This window comes from Triticum urartu, chromosome 6A, assembly GCF_056163025.1.
Source record: "Triticum urartu cultivar PI428250 chromosome 6A, HENAU_Tu73, whole genome shotgun sequence".
Lineage (NCBI taxonomy): Eukaryota > Viridiplantae > Streptophyta > Magnoliopsida > Poales > Poaceae > Triticum > Triticum urartu.
Window position 1 is genome coordinate 93226899 of NC_141878.1, and position 18756 is coordinate 93245654.

Here is an 18756-nt window from a genome sequence, read left to right on the forward strand (position 1 = left end):
GTGCGTAAATATGACTTGTCCTATTTGTCACCTAACTTGTCCTCTGCAGGTGCTATTGCTTTGAGTTCCCCTCAGGTACATGTTGTTGCTCCGCCGCCTCCTGATGAGCCCGACGTGCATGCTCAAGACATGCATGTCCCGCCGCCCGAGGCAGGCGCGGCTGCCTCGCCAGATGGCGCGACCGCGGATGCGGCTGGGTTGCAACCCTCGCCCGGTGCGTCGCCCGAGCCGCCACCTTTGCCTGGGCCGGTCTAGCCCACCGCCGTCTCTCGGCCCGTGTTGCCTCATGGTGAGGTCTCCTCAGTCGCGACACCCTCGGTCGAGCCCTCGTCGCCACCGTTTTCTCCTACTGGCGATGCATCTCTGGTGCATGCTATGGTTACACGCCATCGTGATCATATGCGCAAGGAGAAGTCTTACACTGATGGCACGGTTCGGTATGACTCTCGCCGCCGTGCCTTCTTCACCGCGCCAGTTTCCCATCGTGATGCTCTGGGTGAACCTTCCTAGCGTGCCGCCATGTCCGAGGAGTTTGCTGCTCTCTGTCACACTAACACCTGGGTCTTGGTGCCTCGGCCACCTGGTGTTAATATTGTGAGTTGCAAGTGGATTTTCAAAACCAAGCATCGTCCGGATGGGTTTGTTGATAAGCACAAAGCTCGTCTTGTTGCTCGCGGTTTCACTCAACAACATGGGATTGACTATGGAGATACATTTAGCCCGGTGGTGAAGCCTGCCACAGTTCACTTGGTTCTGTCTCTTGATGTGTCCCGTGGTTGGAGCCTCTCACAGATTGATATGAGCAACACCTTTTTACATGGGTTCTTGGCCGAAGATGTATATATGCAGCAGCTGTTGGGGAACGTAGCAATAAATCAAAATTTTCTACGTATCACCAAGATCAATCTATGGAGTCATCTAGCAACGAGGGAGGAGTGGATCTACATACCCTTGTAGATTGCGCGCGGAAGCGTTCAAGAGAACGGGGTTGATGGAGTCGTACTCGTCGTGATCCAAATCACCGATGATCCTAGCGCCGAACGGACGGCACCTCCGCGTTCAACACACGTACGGAGCAGCGACGTCTCCTCCTTCTTGATCCAGCAAGGGGAAAGGAGAGGTTGATGGAGATCCAGCAGCACGACGGCGTGGTGGAAGTAGCGGGATTCCAACAGGGCTTCGCCAAGCACTGCGGGAGGAGGGAGATGTGTCATGGGAGGGAGAGGGAGGCGCCAGGGCTTAGGTATTGCTGCCCTCCCCTCCCCCCACTATATATAGGGCCAAGGGAGAGGGGGGGCGCAGCCTTGGCCCTTCCTCCAAGGAAGGGTGCGGCCAGGGAGGAGTCCATCCTCCCCAAGGCACCTCTGAGGTGCCTTCCCCTTTTAGGACTCTTCCTCTCCCTTATCTCTTGGCGCATGGGCCTCTTGGGGCTGGTGCCCTTGGCCCATACAGTCCAAGGCGCATCCCCTACAGCCCATGTGGCCCCCCGAGGCAGGTGGCCCCACCCAGTGGACCCCCGGGACCCTTCTGGTGGTCCCGGTACAATACCGGTGACCCCGTAACTTGTCCCGATAGCTGAAATAGCACTTCCTATATATAATTCTTTACCTCCGGACCATTTCGGAACTCCTCGTGACGTCCGGGATCTCATCCGGGACTCCGAACAACTTTCGGGTTACCGCATACTTATATCTCTATAACCCTAGCGTCACCGAACCTTAAGTGTGTAGACCCTACGGGTTCGGGAGACACGTAGACATGACCGAGACGACTCTCTGGCCAATAACCAACAGCGGGACCTGGATACCCATGTTGGCTCCCACATGTTCCACGATGATCTCATCGGATGAACCACGATGTCAAGGACTTAATCAATCCCGTATACAATTCCCTTTGTCTAGCGGTACGATACTTGCCCGAGATTCGATCGTCGGTATCCTGATACCTTGTTCAATCTCGTTACCGGCAAGTCTCTTTACTCGTTTCGTAACACATCATCCCGTGATCAACTCCTTGATCACATTGTGCACATTATGATGATGTCCTACCGAGTGGGCCCAGAGATACCTCTCCGTTTACATGGAGTGACAAATCCCAGTCTCGATTCGTGCCAACCCAACAGACACTTTCGGAGATACCTGTAGTGTACCTTTATAGCCACCCAGTTACGTTGTGACGTTTGGCACACCCAAAGCACTCCTACGGTATCCGAGAGTTGCACAATCTCATGGTCTAAGGAAATGATACTTGACATTAGAAAAGCTTTAGCATACGAACTACATGATCTTGTGCTAGGCTTAGGATTGGGTCTTGTCCATCACATCATTCTCCTAATGATGTGATCCCGTTATCAATGACATCCAATGTCCATGGTCAGGAAACCATAACCATCTATTGATCAACGAGCTAGTCAACTAGAGGCTTACTAGGGACATGGTGTTGTCTATGTATCCACACATGTATCTGAGTTTCCTATCAATACAATTCTAGCATGGATAATAAACGATTATCATGAACAAGGAAATATAATAATAACTAATTTATTATTGCCTCTAGGGCATATTTCCAACAGTCTCCCACTTGCGCTAGAGTCAATAATCCAGTTCACATTGATATGTGATTAACACTCAAGGTCACATCCCCATGTGACTAACACCCAAGAGTTTACTAGAGTCAATAATCTAGTTCACATTACCATGTGATTAACACTCGATGAGTTCTGGGTTTGATTATGTTATGCTTGTGAGAGATGTTATAGTCAATGGGTCTGAATCTTTCAGATCCGTATGTACTTCGCAAATCTCTATGTCATCTTCTAGATGCAGATACCACGTTCTATTTGGAGCTATTCCAAACAACTGTTCTACTATACGAATCCAGTTTACTACTCAGAATAATCTGGATTAGTGTCAAAGTTTGCATCGGCGTAACCCTTTACGACGAACTCTTTTACCACCTCCATAATCGAGAAAATTCCTTAGTCCACTAGTTACTAAGGATAACTTTGACCGCTGTCCTGTGATCCATTCTTGGATCACTCTTGTACCCCTTGACTGACTCATGGCAAGGCACACTTCAGGTGCGGTACACAGCATAGCATACTGTAGAGAGCCTATGATAAAAGCATAGGGGACGACCTTCGTCCTTCCTCTTTCTTCTGCCGTGGTCGAGCTTTAAGTCTTAACTTCATACCTTACAACTCAGGCAAGAACTCCTTCTTTGACTGATCCATCTTGAACACCTTCAAGATCATGTCAAGGTATGTGCTCATTTGAAAGTACCATTAAGCGTTTTGATCTATCCTTATAGATCTTGATGCTGAATGTTCAAGCAGCTTAATCCAGGCTTTCCATTGAAAAACACTTTTCAAATAACCCTATATGCTTTCTAGAAATTCTATGTCATTTCTGATCAACAATTTGTCAATAACATATATTCATCAGAAATTCTATAGTGCTCCCACTCACTTCTTTGGAAATACAAGTTTCTCATAAACTTTGTATAAACCCAAAATCTTTGATCATCTCATCAAAGCATACATTCTAACTCCGAGATGCTTACTCCAGTCCTTAGAAGGATTGCTGGAGCTTTGCATACTTATTAGCATCTTTCAGGATTGACAAAACCTTCCGGTTGTATCACATACAACCTTTCCTCAAGAAAATCGTCGAGGAAACAATGTTTTGACATCCTATCTGCAAGATTTCATAAATAATGCAGTAATCGCTAATATAATTCCAACAGACTCTTAGCTTCGCTACGAGTGAGAAAGTCTCACCACAGTCAACTCCTTGAACTTGTCGGGAAACTTCTTAATGACAAGTCGAGCTTTCTTAATGGTGACATTTACCATCATTGTCCGTCTTCCTTTTAAAATCCATCTGCACTCAACAGCCTTACGACCATCAAGTAGTTCTTCCAAAGTCTACACTTTGTTTTCATACATGGATCCTCTCTCGGATTTTATGGCCTCGAGCCATTTATCGGAATCCGGGCCCACCAACGCTTCTCCATAGCTCGTAGGTTCATTGGTGTCTAGCAACATGACTTCCAAGACAGGATTACGTACCACTTTGAAGTAGTACGCATCCTTGTCATCCCACGAGGTTTGGTAGTGACTTGATCTGAAGTTTCATGATCACTATCATAAGCTTCCACTTCAATTGGTGTAGGTGCCACAGGAACAACTCCTGTGCCCTGCCACACACTAGTTGAAGAGACGGTTCAATAACCTCATCAAGTCTCCACCATCCTCCCACTCAATTCTTTCGAGAGAAACTTTTCCTCGAGAAAGGACCCGATTCTAGAAACAATCCCTTATTGCTTTCGGATCTGAGACAGGAGGTATACCCAACTGTTTTGGGTGTCCTATGAAGATGCATTTATCCGCTTTGGGTTCGAGCTTATCAGCCTGAAACTTTTTCACATAAGCGTCGCAGCCCCAAACTTTTAAGAAATGACAGCTTAGGTTTCTCTAAACCATAGTTCATACGGTGTCATCTCATCGGAATTACGTGGTGCCCCTTTTAAAGTGAATGTGGTTGTCTCTAATGCCTAACCCATAAACTATCGTGGTAATTCGATAAGAGACATCATGGTATGCATCATATCCAATAGGGTGCAGTTATGATGTTCGGACACACCATCACACTATGGTGTTCCAGGCTGTATTAGTTGTGAAACAATTTCCACAATGTCTTAATTCTGTGCCAAACTCGTAATTCAGATATTCATCTCTATGATCATATCATAGATATTTTATCCTCTTGTCACGACGATCTTTCAACTTCACCCAGAAATTACTTGAACCTTTCAATAATTCAGACTCGTGATTCATCAAGTAAATATACTCAACATCTACTCAAATCATCTGTGAAGTAAGAACATAACGATATCCACTACATGCCTCAGCACTCATTGGACTGCACACATCAAAATGTGTTACTTCCAACAAGTTGCTTTCTAGTTCCATTTTACTGAAAACGAGGCTTTCAATCATCTTGCCCATGTGGTATGATTTGCATGTCTCAAGTGATTCAAAATCAAGTGAGTCCAAACGATCCATCTGTATAGAGTTTCTTCATGCATATCTACCAACAAACATGGTTCGCATGTCTCAATCCTTTCAAAAATGAGTGAGTCCAAAGATCCATCAACATGGAGCTTCTTCATGCGTTTTATACCAATATGACTTAAGTGGTAGTGCCACAAGTAGGTGGTACTATCATTACTATCTTATATCTTTTGGCATGAACATGTGTATCACTACGATCGAGATTCAATGAACCATTCATTTTAGGTGCAAGACCATTGAAGGTATTATTCAAATAAACAGAGTAACCGTTATTCTCCATAAATGAATAACCGTATTGCGATAGACATAATCCAATCATGTCTATGCTCAACGCAAACACCAATCTCGATGGTAGAGGGAGCGTGCGATGCTTGATCATATCAACATTAGAAACACTTCCAACACATATCGTCAGCTCACCTTTAGCTAGTCTCCGTTTACTTCGCAGCCTTTTATTTCGAGTTTACTAACACTTAGCAACCGAACCGGTATCTAATACCATGGTGCTACTAGGAGTACTAGTAAAGTACACATTAACACAATGTATATCCAATATACTTCTATCGACCTTGCCAGCCTTCTTATCTACCAAGTATCTAGGGTGGTTCTGCTTCAGTGACTGTTCCCCTTATTACATAAGCACTTAGTCTCGGGCTTGGGTTCAACTTTGGGTTTCTTCACTAGAGCAGCAGCTGAATTGCTGTTTCATGAAGTATCCCTTTTTGCCCTTGCCCTTCTTGAAACTAGTGGTTTCACCAACCATCAACAATTGATGCTCCTTCTTGATCTCTACTTTTGTGGTGTCAAACATCGCGAATATCTCAAGGATCATCATATATGTCCCTGATATATTATAGTTCATCACGAAGCTCTAGCAGCTTGGTGGTAATGACTTCGGAGAAACATCACTATCTCATCTGGAAGATCAACTCCCACTCGATTCAAATGATTGTTGTACTCAGACAATCTGAGCACAAGCTCAACAATTGAGCTTTTCTCCCTTAGTTTGCAGGCTAAGAAAATCGTCGGAGGTCTTATACCTCTTGACGTGGGCACGAGCCTGAAATCCCAATTTCAGACCTTGGAACATCTCATATGTTCTGCGATGTTTCAAAAACGTCTTTGGTGCCTCAATTCTAAACCATTTAGCATTACGCACTGAACTATCATGTAGTCATCAAAACGTGTATGTCAGATGTTCGCAACATCCACAGACGACGTTCGAGGTTCAGCACACTGAGCGGTGCATTAAGGACATAAGCCTTCTATGAAGCAATGAGGACAATCCTCAGTCTACGGACCTAGTCCGCATAATTGCTACTATCAACTTTCAACTAAATTTTCTCTAGGAACATATCTAAACAGTAGAATTGAAGCGCGAGCTACGACATAATTTGCGAAGACCTTTTGACTATGTTCAGGATAATTAAGTTCATCTTATGAACTCCCACTCAGATAGACATCCCTCCAGTCATCTAAGTGATTACATGATCCGAGTCAACTAGGCCGTGTCCGATCATCACGTGAGACGGACTAGTCAACATCGGTGAACATCTTCATGTTGATCGTATCTACCATACGACTCATGCTCGACCTTTCGGTCTCTTGTGTTCCGAGGCCATGTCTGTACATGCTAAGCTCGTCAAGTCAACCTAAGTGTTTTGCATGTGTTCCGAGGCCATGTCTGTACATGCTAGGCTCGTCAACACCCGTTGTATTCGAACGTAAGAATCTATCACACCCGATCATCACGTGGTGCTTCGAAACGACGAACTATCGCAACGGTGCACAGTTAGGGGAAACACTTTCTTGAAATTTTAATGAGGGATCATCTTATTTACTACCGTCGTTCTAAGCAAATAAGATGTATAAACATGATAAACATCATATGCAATCAAATAGTGACATGATATGGCCAATATCATATTGCTCCTTTTGATCTCCATCTTCGGGGCTCCATGATCATCATCGTCACCGGCATGACACCATGATCTCCATCATCATGATCTCCATCATCGTGTCTTCATGAAGTTGTCTCGCCAACTATTACTTCTACTTCTATGGCTACCGGTTAGCAATAAAGTAAAGTAATTACATGACGTTTATGTTGACACGCAGGTCATAAATAAATAAAGACAACTCCTATGGCTCCTGCCGGTTGTCATACTCATCGACATGCAAGTCGTGATTCCTATTACAAGAACATGATCAATCTCATACATCACATATATCATTCATCACATCCTTTTGGCCATATCACATCACATAGCATACCCTACAAAAACAAGTTAGACGTCCTCTAATTGTTGTTTGCATGTTTTACGTGGCTGCTATGGGTTTCTAGCAAGAACGTTTCTTACCTACGCAAGAACCATAACGTGATATGCCAATTGCTATTTACCCTTCATAAGGACCCTTTTCATCGAATCCGATCCGACTAAAGTGGGAGAGACAGACACCCGCTAGCCACCTTATGCAACTAGTGCATGTCAGTCGGTGGAACCAGTCTCACGTAAGAGTACGTGTAAGGTCGGTCCGGGCCGCTTCATCCCACAATGCCACCGAATCAAGATTGGACTACTAATGGTAAGCATATTGAACAAAATCAACGCCCACAACTACTTTGTGTTCTACTCGTGCATAGAAACTACGCATAGACCTAGCTCATGATGCCACTGTTGGGGAACGTAGCAATAAATCAAAATTTTCTACGTATCACCAAGATCAATCTATGGAGTCATCTAGCAACGAGGGAGGAGTGGATCTACATACCCTTGTAGATCGCGTGCGTAAGCGTTCAAGAGAACGGGGTTGATGGAGTCGTACTCGTCGTGATCCAAATCACCGATGATCCTAGCGCCGAATGGACGGCACCTCCGCGTTCAACACACGTACGGAGCAGCGACGTCTCCTCCTTCTTGATCCAGCAAGGGGGAAGGAGAGGTTTATGGAGATCCAGCAGCACGACGGCGTGGTGGAAGTAGCGGGATTCCAACAGGGCTTCGCCAAGCGCTGCGGGAGGAGGGAGATGTGTCATGGGAGGGAAAGGGAGGCGCCAGGGCTTAGGTATTGCTGCCCTCCCCTCCCCCCACTATATATAGGGCCAAGGGAGAGGGGGGGCGCAGCCTTGGCCCTTCCTCCAAGGAAGGGTGCGGCCAGGGAGGAGTCCATCCTCCCCAAGGCACCTCGGAGGTGCCTTCCCCTTTTAGGACTCTTCCTCTCCCTTATCTCTTGGTGCATGGGCCTCCTGGGGCTGGTGCCCTTGGCCCATACAGGCCAAGGCCCACCCCCTACAGCCCATGTGGCCCCCCGGGGCAGGTGGCCCCACCCGGTGGACCCCCGGGACCCTTCCGGTGGTCCCGGTACAATACCGGTGACCCCGTAACTTGTCCCGATAGCTGAAATAGCACTTCCTAAATATAATTCTTTACCTCCGGACCATTCCGGAACTCCTCGTGACGTCCGGGATCTCATCCGGGACTCCGAACAACTTTTGGGTTACCGCATACTTATATCTCTATAACCCTAGCGTCATCGAACCTTAAGTGTGTAGACCCTACGGGTTCGGGAGACACGTAGACATGACCGAGACGACTCTCTGGCCAATAACCAACATCGGGATCTGGATACCCATGTTGGCTCCCACATGTTCCACGATGATCTCATCGTATGAACCATGATGTCAAGGACTTAATCAATCCCGTATACAATTCCCTTTGTCTAGTGGTACGATACTTGCCCGAGATTCGATCGTCGGTATCCCGATACCTTGTTCAATCTCGTTACCGGCAAGTCTCTTTACTCGTTTCGTAACACATCATCCCGTGATCAACTCCTTGATCACATTGTGCACATTATGATGATGTCCTACCGAGTGGGCCCAGAGATACCTCTCCGTTTACACGGAGTGACAAATCCCAGTCTCGATTCGTGCCAACCCAACAGACACTTTCGGAGATACCTGTAGTGTACCTTTATAGACACCCAGTTACGTTGTGACGTTTGGCACTCCCAAAGCACTCCTACGGTATCCGGGAGTTGCACAATCTCATGGTCTAAGGAAATGATACTTGACATTAGAAAAGCTTTAGCATACGAACTACATGATCTTGTTCTAGGCTTAGGATTGGGTCTTGTCCATCACATCATTCTCCTAATGATGTGATCCCATTATCAATGACATCCAATGTCCATGGTCAGGAAACCGTAACCATCTATTGATCAACGAGCTAGTCAACTAGAGGCTTACTAGGGACATGGTGTTGTCTATGTATCCACACATGTATCTGAGTTTCCTATCAATACAATTTTAGCATGGATAATAAACGATTATCATGAACAAGGAAATATAATAATAACTAATTTATTATTGCCTCTAGGGCATATTTCCAACAGCAGCCACCCGGGTTCGAGGATGCCACGTATCCCTCGCATGTCTGCAAACTTCAGCGATCTATTTATGGTCTCAAGCAGTCGCCCCGTGCCTGGTATGCTCGTTTGAGTCAGCGCCCTTCGCAACTCGGTTTCGTTGCCTCCCGATCAGATGCATCTTTGTTCATCTTCTCTCAGGGTGCTATACAGATATACATGCTGGTGTACGTTGATGATATTGTGATTGCTGGCTCTACCCCCGCCGTGGTGGATCGTCTTGTGCAGTCGTTGTCTGCTAGCTTTCCCATCAAAGATTTGGGTCGCCTCGAGTACTTTCTTGGTTTGGAAGCGTCCTTTCATTCAGGGGGCATGACCTTGACGCAAAAAAAGTATGCTTTGGACCTTCTTCATCGCGTCAACATGGAGAACTGCAAGGCCACTTCCACTCCGCTTGCTACATCCGAGAGTCTCTCACGTCATAGTGGTGCACTATTGGGTAGAGATGACTCCTTTCGGTATCGCAGTGTGGTTGGAGCACTTCAGTATTTGACCCTCACTCGTCCTGATATCTCCTTCGCAGTGAACAAAGTGTGTTAGTTCCTGTCTCAGCCAACGGAGGATCATTAGGAAGCAATCAAGCGTATTTTGAGATATGTCAAAGGTACGCTAGACATGGGACTACGGATTCGTAAGTCTAGATTTACTGGAGTGAGTATATTCACCGATGCAGACTGGGCAGTCTGTGTTGATGATAGGCGCTCTACTGGTGGTTTTGCTATATTTGTGGGACCCAATCTTGTATCTTGGAGCTCGAAGAAGCAACCCACGGTCTCGAGGTCAAGCACCGAGGCAGAGTATAAGGCATTGGCCAATGGCGCGGCTGAAGCCATTTGGATAGACTCAGTTCTCACAGAACTTGGAGTCCCATGGCAGCGCACTCCTATATTGTGGTGTGATAACTTAGGGGCAACTGTAACACTCCGGACACACCCGCCGGTGGTCGTTACTCCTGGCGGGATCTAGACTGGCCCCACAGATCAATACTAGTCTTTTCTGCGCACTTTGTCCTCACTCGTGCGCACGTCGCCCGAGGTTCGCCGGAGAATATGGGGTCGCTGGAGTAGAGGTCGCCGGGGCCGGAGCTCGGAGGTCGAGGAGGAGGTGCGCCGGCGACGGGGGAGTCCGGACGGCGGGGCGGCGCCCCCTACGACGGCTCCTCTGCGGTGGCGGCGAGAGGCGCGGCGGCGTCGGGCGGTCCCGGCGAGGCCGCGGGGGGAGCGGGGCGGCGCGGCGAGCCAGGCGGCGGGGAGGCGGCGTCTGGGCCCGGGGCCCCGCTACGGGCCTCTGCGGGCCGGCGGCGGAGAGAGTGATGATGTGGGCGCGCTGACACTTGGCGGCGCATGATTGGTGGCAGCGGGGTTGTCCGACGCGGACCGGACACGTCCGGCCCGTGGAGAGGGAAAATGGTTAGGGTTTCGCCCGTGATTTCGGGAAGGAGAGCTATATATATATATATGTAGAGTGAGCTAGCAGGCTCCAAATTGAGCACGGGTTGCGGCCACGCGATCGTGATCGAACGCTCTAGATGATGGAGGAGGTTTAGGTGGGTTTTGGGCCAGTTTGGAGGGGTGTTGGGCTGCAACACACACGAGGCCTTTTCGGTCCCTCGGTTAACCGTTGGAGTATCAAACGAAGTCCAAATGGTACGAAACTTGACATACGGTCTACCGGTAGTAAACCAAGGCCGCATGGCAAGTCTCGGTCCAATCCGAAAACGTTTAACACCCGCACACGAAAAGAGGTAGAAAGGGGCACCGGGTGACATAGGAGCGCCGGAATGCAAAATGGACAACGAGGAAAATGCTCGAATGCATGAGACGAACACGTATGCAAATGCAATGCACATGATGACATGATATGAGATGCAAGACAAAGACAAAACACACGGAGACAAAAACCCGGGAACGAGGAAAAATATCATAACTTAGTGCCGGAAACGGCAAGAGTTGGAGTACAAATAAGGTAAATTACATCCGGGGTATTACAACAACTTACCTGATGACGAATCCAGTGTTTCATGTTCGGACTAAACACATTGAATTGATTTCCATTTTGTGAGAGAACGAGTAACTGCTTGTGAACTGGAAGTCAGGTTTATTTCTACAGATGATCAGTTAGCGGATGTATTTACTAAACCCGCTACTAGACAGATGCTAGACCGTTTTAGAACCAATCTGAATCTTGTATGTAGTTCAGATTGAGGGGACATATAAAGTAGGGTCTAGTATATTGTCCTTGTACACGTATTTGTATACATATGTAATTATAATTGTGATCATCTATATATTGAGACGTGAGGCTGGATGTCAACCATCCACGTAAAACCCTAAACCCTGTGTTTCAACTAAGGAGACTTACGGCTACACGATATGAGATTCTTAGCTATCCGATTGTTTTCCAAAAATAAATATAAATAAAAAGTTTGTCAAAATAAAAATAAAAAGAAGAGCCATGTAATCATGGCCACCACGGTTTCAATGATTGGTTCCAAAAGTCCGGTCGGCGTCGAGCATAGATTTATTTGCGTATTTTACTAACTATATAATCCATCTTTTATGACATAACATGGTCTTGAAGATGATATTTTGACCATCAATTTATGGGCAACACAAGTTGCCTTTTCGCATAAATATAGTTATGCAATATGAAAGTATATTATTTAGATATTTTTCTTGTGATAGTAATAAGTGGCCAAACATACAAATGTTAACCTCATAAAATCCAAAACTAATCAATGTTATCATGAATAGGAGGTGGCACTAGTTAAAATCTTTTCGAAAAGCCAACCCTTTTTCTTTTTTTGACATGTTAAAAGGCAACCTTGAAATCATGGCAAACGCGCTCACACAGAATAGGAAAAGAAAAAAGAGAACCACCAGGTTGCTTGCAGCAGCGCCCCAAGCCTCCAACCACCAGAGAGCACTGAGCAAGCCAGGCGGTGCGATGGAACCCCCGGGCGCAGCGCGGAGGAGGCCTCCCATGGCGGCGCCCGTGCTCCTCCTCCTCATGCTCGCCCTGTCCTCCTGCGGCGCAGCCGCCGCCTCCAGGGCTCCGGTCGGGGAGGATTACGTCCGGCCGCCGGCCCGGCCCCGCGGGGGCCAGCGGAAGGCCCTCCTCGGCCTCTTCCCCTGGAGCAAGAAGAAGGCCTCCGCTTCCGCCTCCGACCCCCAGCAGGTGACGTGACCTCTCTTCGCCTGCCCGATTTCGTGCTCGTCGCTCTTGAATCGGTCCATCCCAAGGGGATTGGCGACGCTTTGGGAAGAAAAGAAATGGACTTTTTCTTTCTTTCTTTCTTGATTAGACTGCGAGCTAGCGGCTAGATCGTTCCGAGGTTATTTCTTCCTGTGATTGTAAGCTGAATGGACGATTCGGTGTTGTGGCTGGCCGTTTCTTGATTAAATTACAGGATCGAGCTGATCTATTGTATGGTGAATTTATTTAGCTCTGTTTCGTCGCCCAGAAAATAGTAGGACTACAATTCACCATAGATCAGCTCTGAACTAGTAGTACTAAACAGTGGGTGTCTTATTAGACCCCTAGTTGTCCTCAGATGTCTAGTTTGACAATTTGCTGGACATATCTTAATTTCAATCTTGGATGATAGTGTATTTTGATACTGAGGTTCAATGTTTTTGTGTGCCTATTGAGTATTTGAGACTACTGTGCGTGTGTGCTATTCTAATTATATATGCCATGTAGCCTGGATTGAACTGATCAATTTGTCATACACAAGTACAGATGATGGAACTATGCATACTGCAGGTTATGTTGAATTGGCAGCATCTTGATTTTGTATTTGATCGTGTCACATAGTAGTATTTTATCTATGTTTGTCCTTACACACAGACACAGGCTCATTTACCTTCCAGTTAATTTAATCTATCCCTGTCTCGGACAGATTTATTTCTTTGCGTTGGGGCCGATACCCGGAACGCGTCTAGTTCCACAATGTTCAGTTTCCTGAATTCACTTGATCCCAGAAGTTTACAGTTTTATGTACCAGATCCTGTGTGTTATCCTCCAGCACTTCCAAAGTCCTCATTCATAGCTTTGGTGTTAGACAATTTTTTGCTACTACAAGTTCATCAACCGCTGAACTCTATGCTATAATATGTTTTACAGGTGCACATTTCGCTATCTGGAGAGAAGCACATGAGAATTACATGGGTTACAGATGACAACTCTGTCCCCTCAGTTGTGGACTATGGAACTAAGTCCAACACATACACATCCTCATCTAATGGAGAAAGCACGTCCTACAGCTACTTGATGTACAGCTCGGGAAAGATCCACCATGTTGTTATTGGACCTCTTGAAGACAACACTATATACTACTACCGATGCGGAGGACGAGGTTCAGAGTTCCAACTTAAGACACCCCCTTCCCAGTTCCCGCTGTCATTGGCTGTTGTAGGCGATCTCGGGCAGACCAGTTGGACAACATCAACATTAAACCACATTAAGCAATGTGAATATGACATGCTCTTACTTCCCGGTGATCTCTCATATGCTGATTATATGCAACATTTGTGGGATTCCTTTGGTGAGTTGGTGGAGCCACTTGCTAGCACCCGGCCCTGGATGGTGACACAAGGCAACCATGAAAAGGAGAGGATACCATTTTTGAAGTCTGGATTTCAATCATATAATGCACGATGGAAGATGCCTTATGAAGAGAGTGGCTCCACATCAAATTTGTACTACTCATTTGAGGTTGCAGGGGTGCATGTTATAATGCTAGGCTCTTATACAGATTATGATGAGAGTTCAGATCAGTATGCTTGGCTTAAGGTTCGTAACTTCCTTACTCCATGTCATATTGCATTGCGGCTGCTGCTAGTTTCTGAATATCATTTAAGACGTTCTCCTAAAGAATTAAAGTATTTCTTTAGTACTTAGTACTCTGCTAGAAAGGTAGAGTGACCGCTCATAGTTACACCTACACTCGGAACTTATGTTAACCTTTTTGTCGGTGTATTCTTCCATTTTACGTTAAACACGATGTGCTTAGCTTAAAAGTTAAATCACCCTTGTCATTTTTACTGACAGAAGACCACCTTTTCTGCTTTACAGGCTGATCTTGCCAACATAGATAGAAAGAGGACCCCGTGGCTCGTTGTTCTGTTGCATGTGCCATGGTATAACAGCAACTGGGCTCATCAGGGTGAAGGTGACAGTATGATGAACGCGATGGAGCCTTTGCTACATGCTGCTCATGTGGATATTATAATCGCAGGTCACGTGCACGCCTATGAACGCACGGTATGACTCCTTGCAGATCACCAGTATCGCAGCACTGTTCAAATTTGTGCCTCTGGCCATGTAACTTATTTATGTAAAGGTTTCAGATGATCATTTCGCTGTTTGTGCAGGAGCGAGTCTACAAAGGTGGGGTTGATCCATGTGGCGCTGTTCATATAACGATCGGCGATGGTGGAAACCGGGAAGGCTTGGCCCGCAGGTACCTTTGCCCTCCTTGTTGTTAATGCATCTGAATCCAAATCGCCTTAGTGCCACTAGATTGATATGTCTATCTTGGTATCTATCTTCAGGTACCATAATCCGAAACCACTCTGGTCGGTCTTCCGAGAAGCGAGCTTTGGGCACGGTGAGCTGAAGATTGTCAACTCCACGCACGCGCGCTGGACTTGGCACAGGAACGACGACGAAGAGCCTGTGAGAACAGATGATGTGTGGATAACCTCGCTGGCTGGTTCGCAGTGCGTCCAGGACAGCAGCAGCCGCGAGTTCAGGAAGATACTCATGTCCCCTTGAGACGATCATTCGGGTCCATATATAACTTAGTCTGAAAAGGGCTTGCCATGTAGTAGTACTGTATGTGTATATATGTGTGTGTAAGACTACTTGCTAAACCATAACCTGATAAGCTTTTTGCTGTATATGGGTTAACCAATGAGAACATGTACCCTGTGTCATAGTTGGCATGTTTAACCGCTCAGTATGATACAAAATGGCGTCAAACCACACGCAGATGTCATAGTCGATCGTCCGCTCCCGCGAGCGGCCGGGCGAAAAACACAGCCCTCCTCCACCCTCGCCCCCCTCCCTCGCCGCCGCCAGGGGACGGCGCCGGACAAAGCCCGCGCGTACGTCGGCGGCGGCGGGGCCCTTCCCCTCCTCGTGAGGCGCCAGGACGGCGTGGGACGGCCAGCTTCGCGGCGGGCGCGGCCCGACGGCGGATCTCCTCGGGTCGGAGGCGTTCTATGGTTGGCTGCTGGAGGAGGCTTCGTCGGGCGGTGGGCGGTTGTTTCCGCGGCTTGCGGCTACGAGCGGCGCGCCCTTGTGAGCGGATCTGGTGCGGCGCCAGGGAGATGGCGAGGTGGAGGAGGAGGGCGCCGAGAGGGGTCGCGGTGAAGGAGGAGGAGGGCGCGGGGAGGAGGGCCGGTGCGGATCTGGCCGGCGGAGGGCTGGGCAGCGGTCCGGCGGTGGCAGTGGCGCGGATCTGGCGCGCTGCCTCCATGAGGGCCCGAGTTCCGCCTCGTGCTGCTCCTGGCCTGGCGCGGAGGTGGGCGCCGCGGAGGGCGACGAGTGGAGGGCGTCGAGGGCACTGACGGGCCGCGCTGGATCTGGGAGGGCTGTGCTTGCTGGAGCAGGGAGGCTCCAGCCGTGGTAGATGCGGGATGCAGGGCCCGCTCTGGCCTCTGCATGCTCGCCGTGGGGAGGTGGACCATGCCTTCACGACTTCAACAACAAGGTGCTGCGGCGGCGGCGGTGTGAGTCGGACATGGACGAGCTCCCAAGGGCTTGAGCGGAGGTGTGCGACGATACGGACGAAGGTCTTGCACAACAAGAGCCGGTGCTGATGGCGCTTGAGGGTGTCATTTTCCTCCTTGGAGGCGCCACCGAGGTGTGTCGGCATCTTCCTCGGGCTTGGTTGATAGTGTTTCTGGGCGAAAGCCTAGGTCCGGAGCCGGATCGGCGTGATGGCGGCGTCTCCGACGTCGTTCCTCTGTTGGGAGCATCACGTTTTTGAGACACTGCTTGGAGGTTCTATGTGGCGCTCCTCTGGTGCTCGCCGTTGTTTTTGGTGAAGCTTCAGGCGCAATGTACGCCATCGCTGATAAGTCCAAGACGAAGCTTTTTCTGGAATCGACTGAGTTCCGCCATCTGCCTGCACTCTGCTTCAAGGGTAGATGGTGCGTTAGAAAGTCTCAGTTGGAGCTGCTGCTGTCTTTGGAGGATATCGGCATTGGTTAAGAGACGCGGCAGTGATGCTTAGCCTAGGACAGGCCCTTTTTTCTTTGTAGTCATGTTGTCTATGATGGGTAGCTCGGCAGTTATTAGGGCTGTCGTTTTCTTTTTCTTTGATCTTCGAATCTTCATCATGTTGTTCTTCCGTTGCTTTCTGCTAAATCGAATCAAGCCAGCATTTTGCTGGATCTTTTAAAAAAAAATATGATACGAAATGTTGATTCAGAAAACAACATTTGGACTGAAACTGCATCCAGAAGAAGTCCAGAGAAATTACTACTATGACTCGAGCTTTGGTTTCCAGTTCTCATCCTTGCAGCGCCGCTGGTCGGCGATCATGGACTCGAAGACGGCGAGGACACGATCCAACTCCGTCTCGTCCTCCCCGAGCTGCTTCATGGCGACGACGATGCTCTCGATGGTCGACAGGCACCCGGCCGTCGGCTCATGCCTCACCTCGCCGTATAGGCTGACCCTATCTGCTTCCACCTTCACGTGCGGCACGAGCTGCAGCCATGGGTTCTCATGGTACATCCGGTGCGCCTTCGCCCAGGTGCCGTCCAGCACGATCAGATGCTTCACTAGTACCTGACAGTCTGAAGCTGCGTCGATGGTGGTCGCGCGCTGGCATGGGAACAGCAGGGCCGAGTGCGGCGGTATGGCGATGGAGTACTCATGTTGGAGCTCCGGCGACGGCGAGGCTTCTTCGCCTGTGCTGCGTGTGGGCTTGTTCTCCTGTGTCTTCGTCACGGTGAAGCCGTTCGAGACGGCGAGTGACAGCAATCTGATCTTGGGGTTCGCGCCGACGCCGCGCTCGATGTCGATCATGAGCTGCTTCTCCGTGTAAGCGATGGAGCACTTGTCCATGGCTTCCACCGTCCAAGCTTCTCCAGTGGCGGCACCGGCTTCAACAACATTTTCAGTTTCTCCGCCCTCAAGTCCAAGATTCGTCCTGAGGAGGAAGCTGGCGCGGTGGGCGACGTCGGCGACCTGGGTGACGGCGAGGTTGCGGAGGCCGAGGCGGGCGACGCGGACGGAGCTGAGCGGGTGCCGGGCCTCCGTGGGGTGCTGCAGCACGGTGACGCCCACGGCGGTGTCCAGCGGGGGCCCGCGGAGGCGGCCGCAGAGGCAGACGCGGAGGGGCTTCGTGCAGACGGCGCACACGGGGCGGCGGCGCCGGGGCTGGCCCGGCTCCAGGAGCTGCGGGTCGCTCGCCGCCGTGGCCATGGGTGGCGAGGTGGCCGGTGTTGCTGCTGCTCGGCAAGGGGTGCTGGCCGAGTAGGGGGGCTTTGGATGCGGTAGAAAAATGGAGGATTTGAACTGAGGCCCCGTTCGGATTGGCGAAATTCCAAGAGAATTAGCACAGAAGATCGGCATTTTTGCCAAAAAGAGATCTCAGCAGCATGCGGGAAGCTCGCTTTGCTTTTCTTTGCTGCTTCAAACGAGTGGATGGGGCGACAAGGAGATTTGTTCCTCACCTTCAAAAATGTGGGGTCCATTTGTCTGTGGGTGACATGAGATGAAATCATGAAACTAAGGAAACGGTGCTCCAATAGGAATTTAGGATGAGCAAATGAGAGTGTTAGGGCATCTCCAGCCGTTGGCCCTCCAGGGGTGTCTAAAATCGCCGCCTGGGAGTGAGCCGACGTAAAAATTAGGCCTGGGGGCGAGTTGGTCCCCAGCCGCCGGCCCCAGGGCCGTCCCCAGGCACGTTTTAAAATAAAAGAAGTTCGGCGAAGTTCGGTTTAAACACGATAAAATTCGGCCAAACACGATAAATTTCGGCACATTTCAGCAAAGTTCACGGATTTTCATTACATAGCACATATATATAAACTAATCTAAAGGAAAAACTGGCTGAAGTCGCCGCCGTCGCCGCCATCGTCGTCGTCGGCCTTCTCCTCCTTGATGCGGGCGCCCCTACTGGACCCCTGCCCGGCGTCGCCATGGCGGACTGGTGGCGGCGCATCGTCGTCGTCGTCTCGCTGTCGCAGATGACGACGACTCCGCCTTCGTCACGGCCGCGTCGACGCTCCGCG

At 49.0% G+C, this 18756-nt stretch overlaps 2 protein-coding genes across 2 annotated transcripts; one reads left to right on the forward strand and one right to left on the reverse strand.

Moving 5' to 3' along the window:
- Positions 1-12342: 12342 nt before the first annotated feature.
- On the forward strand, positions 12343-15441 carry LOC147964170 (purple acid phosphatase 18-like). The gene is made up of 5 exons (XM_087526765.1): positions 12343-12679; positions 13628-14296; positions 14579-14767; positions 14878-14966; positions 15058-15441. Exons 1-5 carry the CDS (start codon positions 12449-12451, stop codon positions 15278-15280), a joined length of 1401 nt encoding a protein of 466 aa, XP_087382891.1. The 5' UTR covers positions 12343-12448; the 3' UTR covers positions 15281-15441.
- A 140-nt stretch (positions 15442-15581) lies between these two features.
- On the reverse strand, positions 15582-18497 carry LOC147964171 (uncharacterized). The gene has a single exon (XM_087526766.1). It carries the CDS (start codon positions 18092-18094, stop codon positions 16997-16999), a length of 1098 nt encoding a protein of 365 aa, XP_087382892.1. The 5' UTR covers positions 18095-18497; the 3' UTR covers positions 15582-16996.
- Positions 18498-18756: the final 259 nt, after the last annotated feature.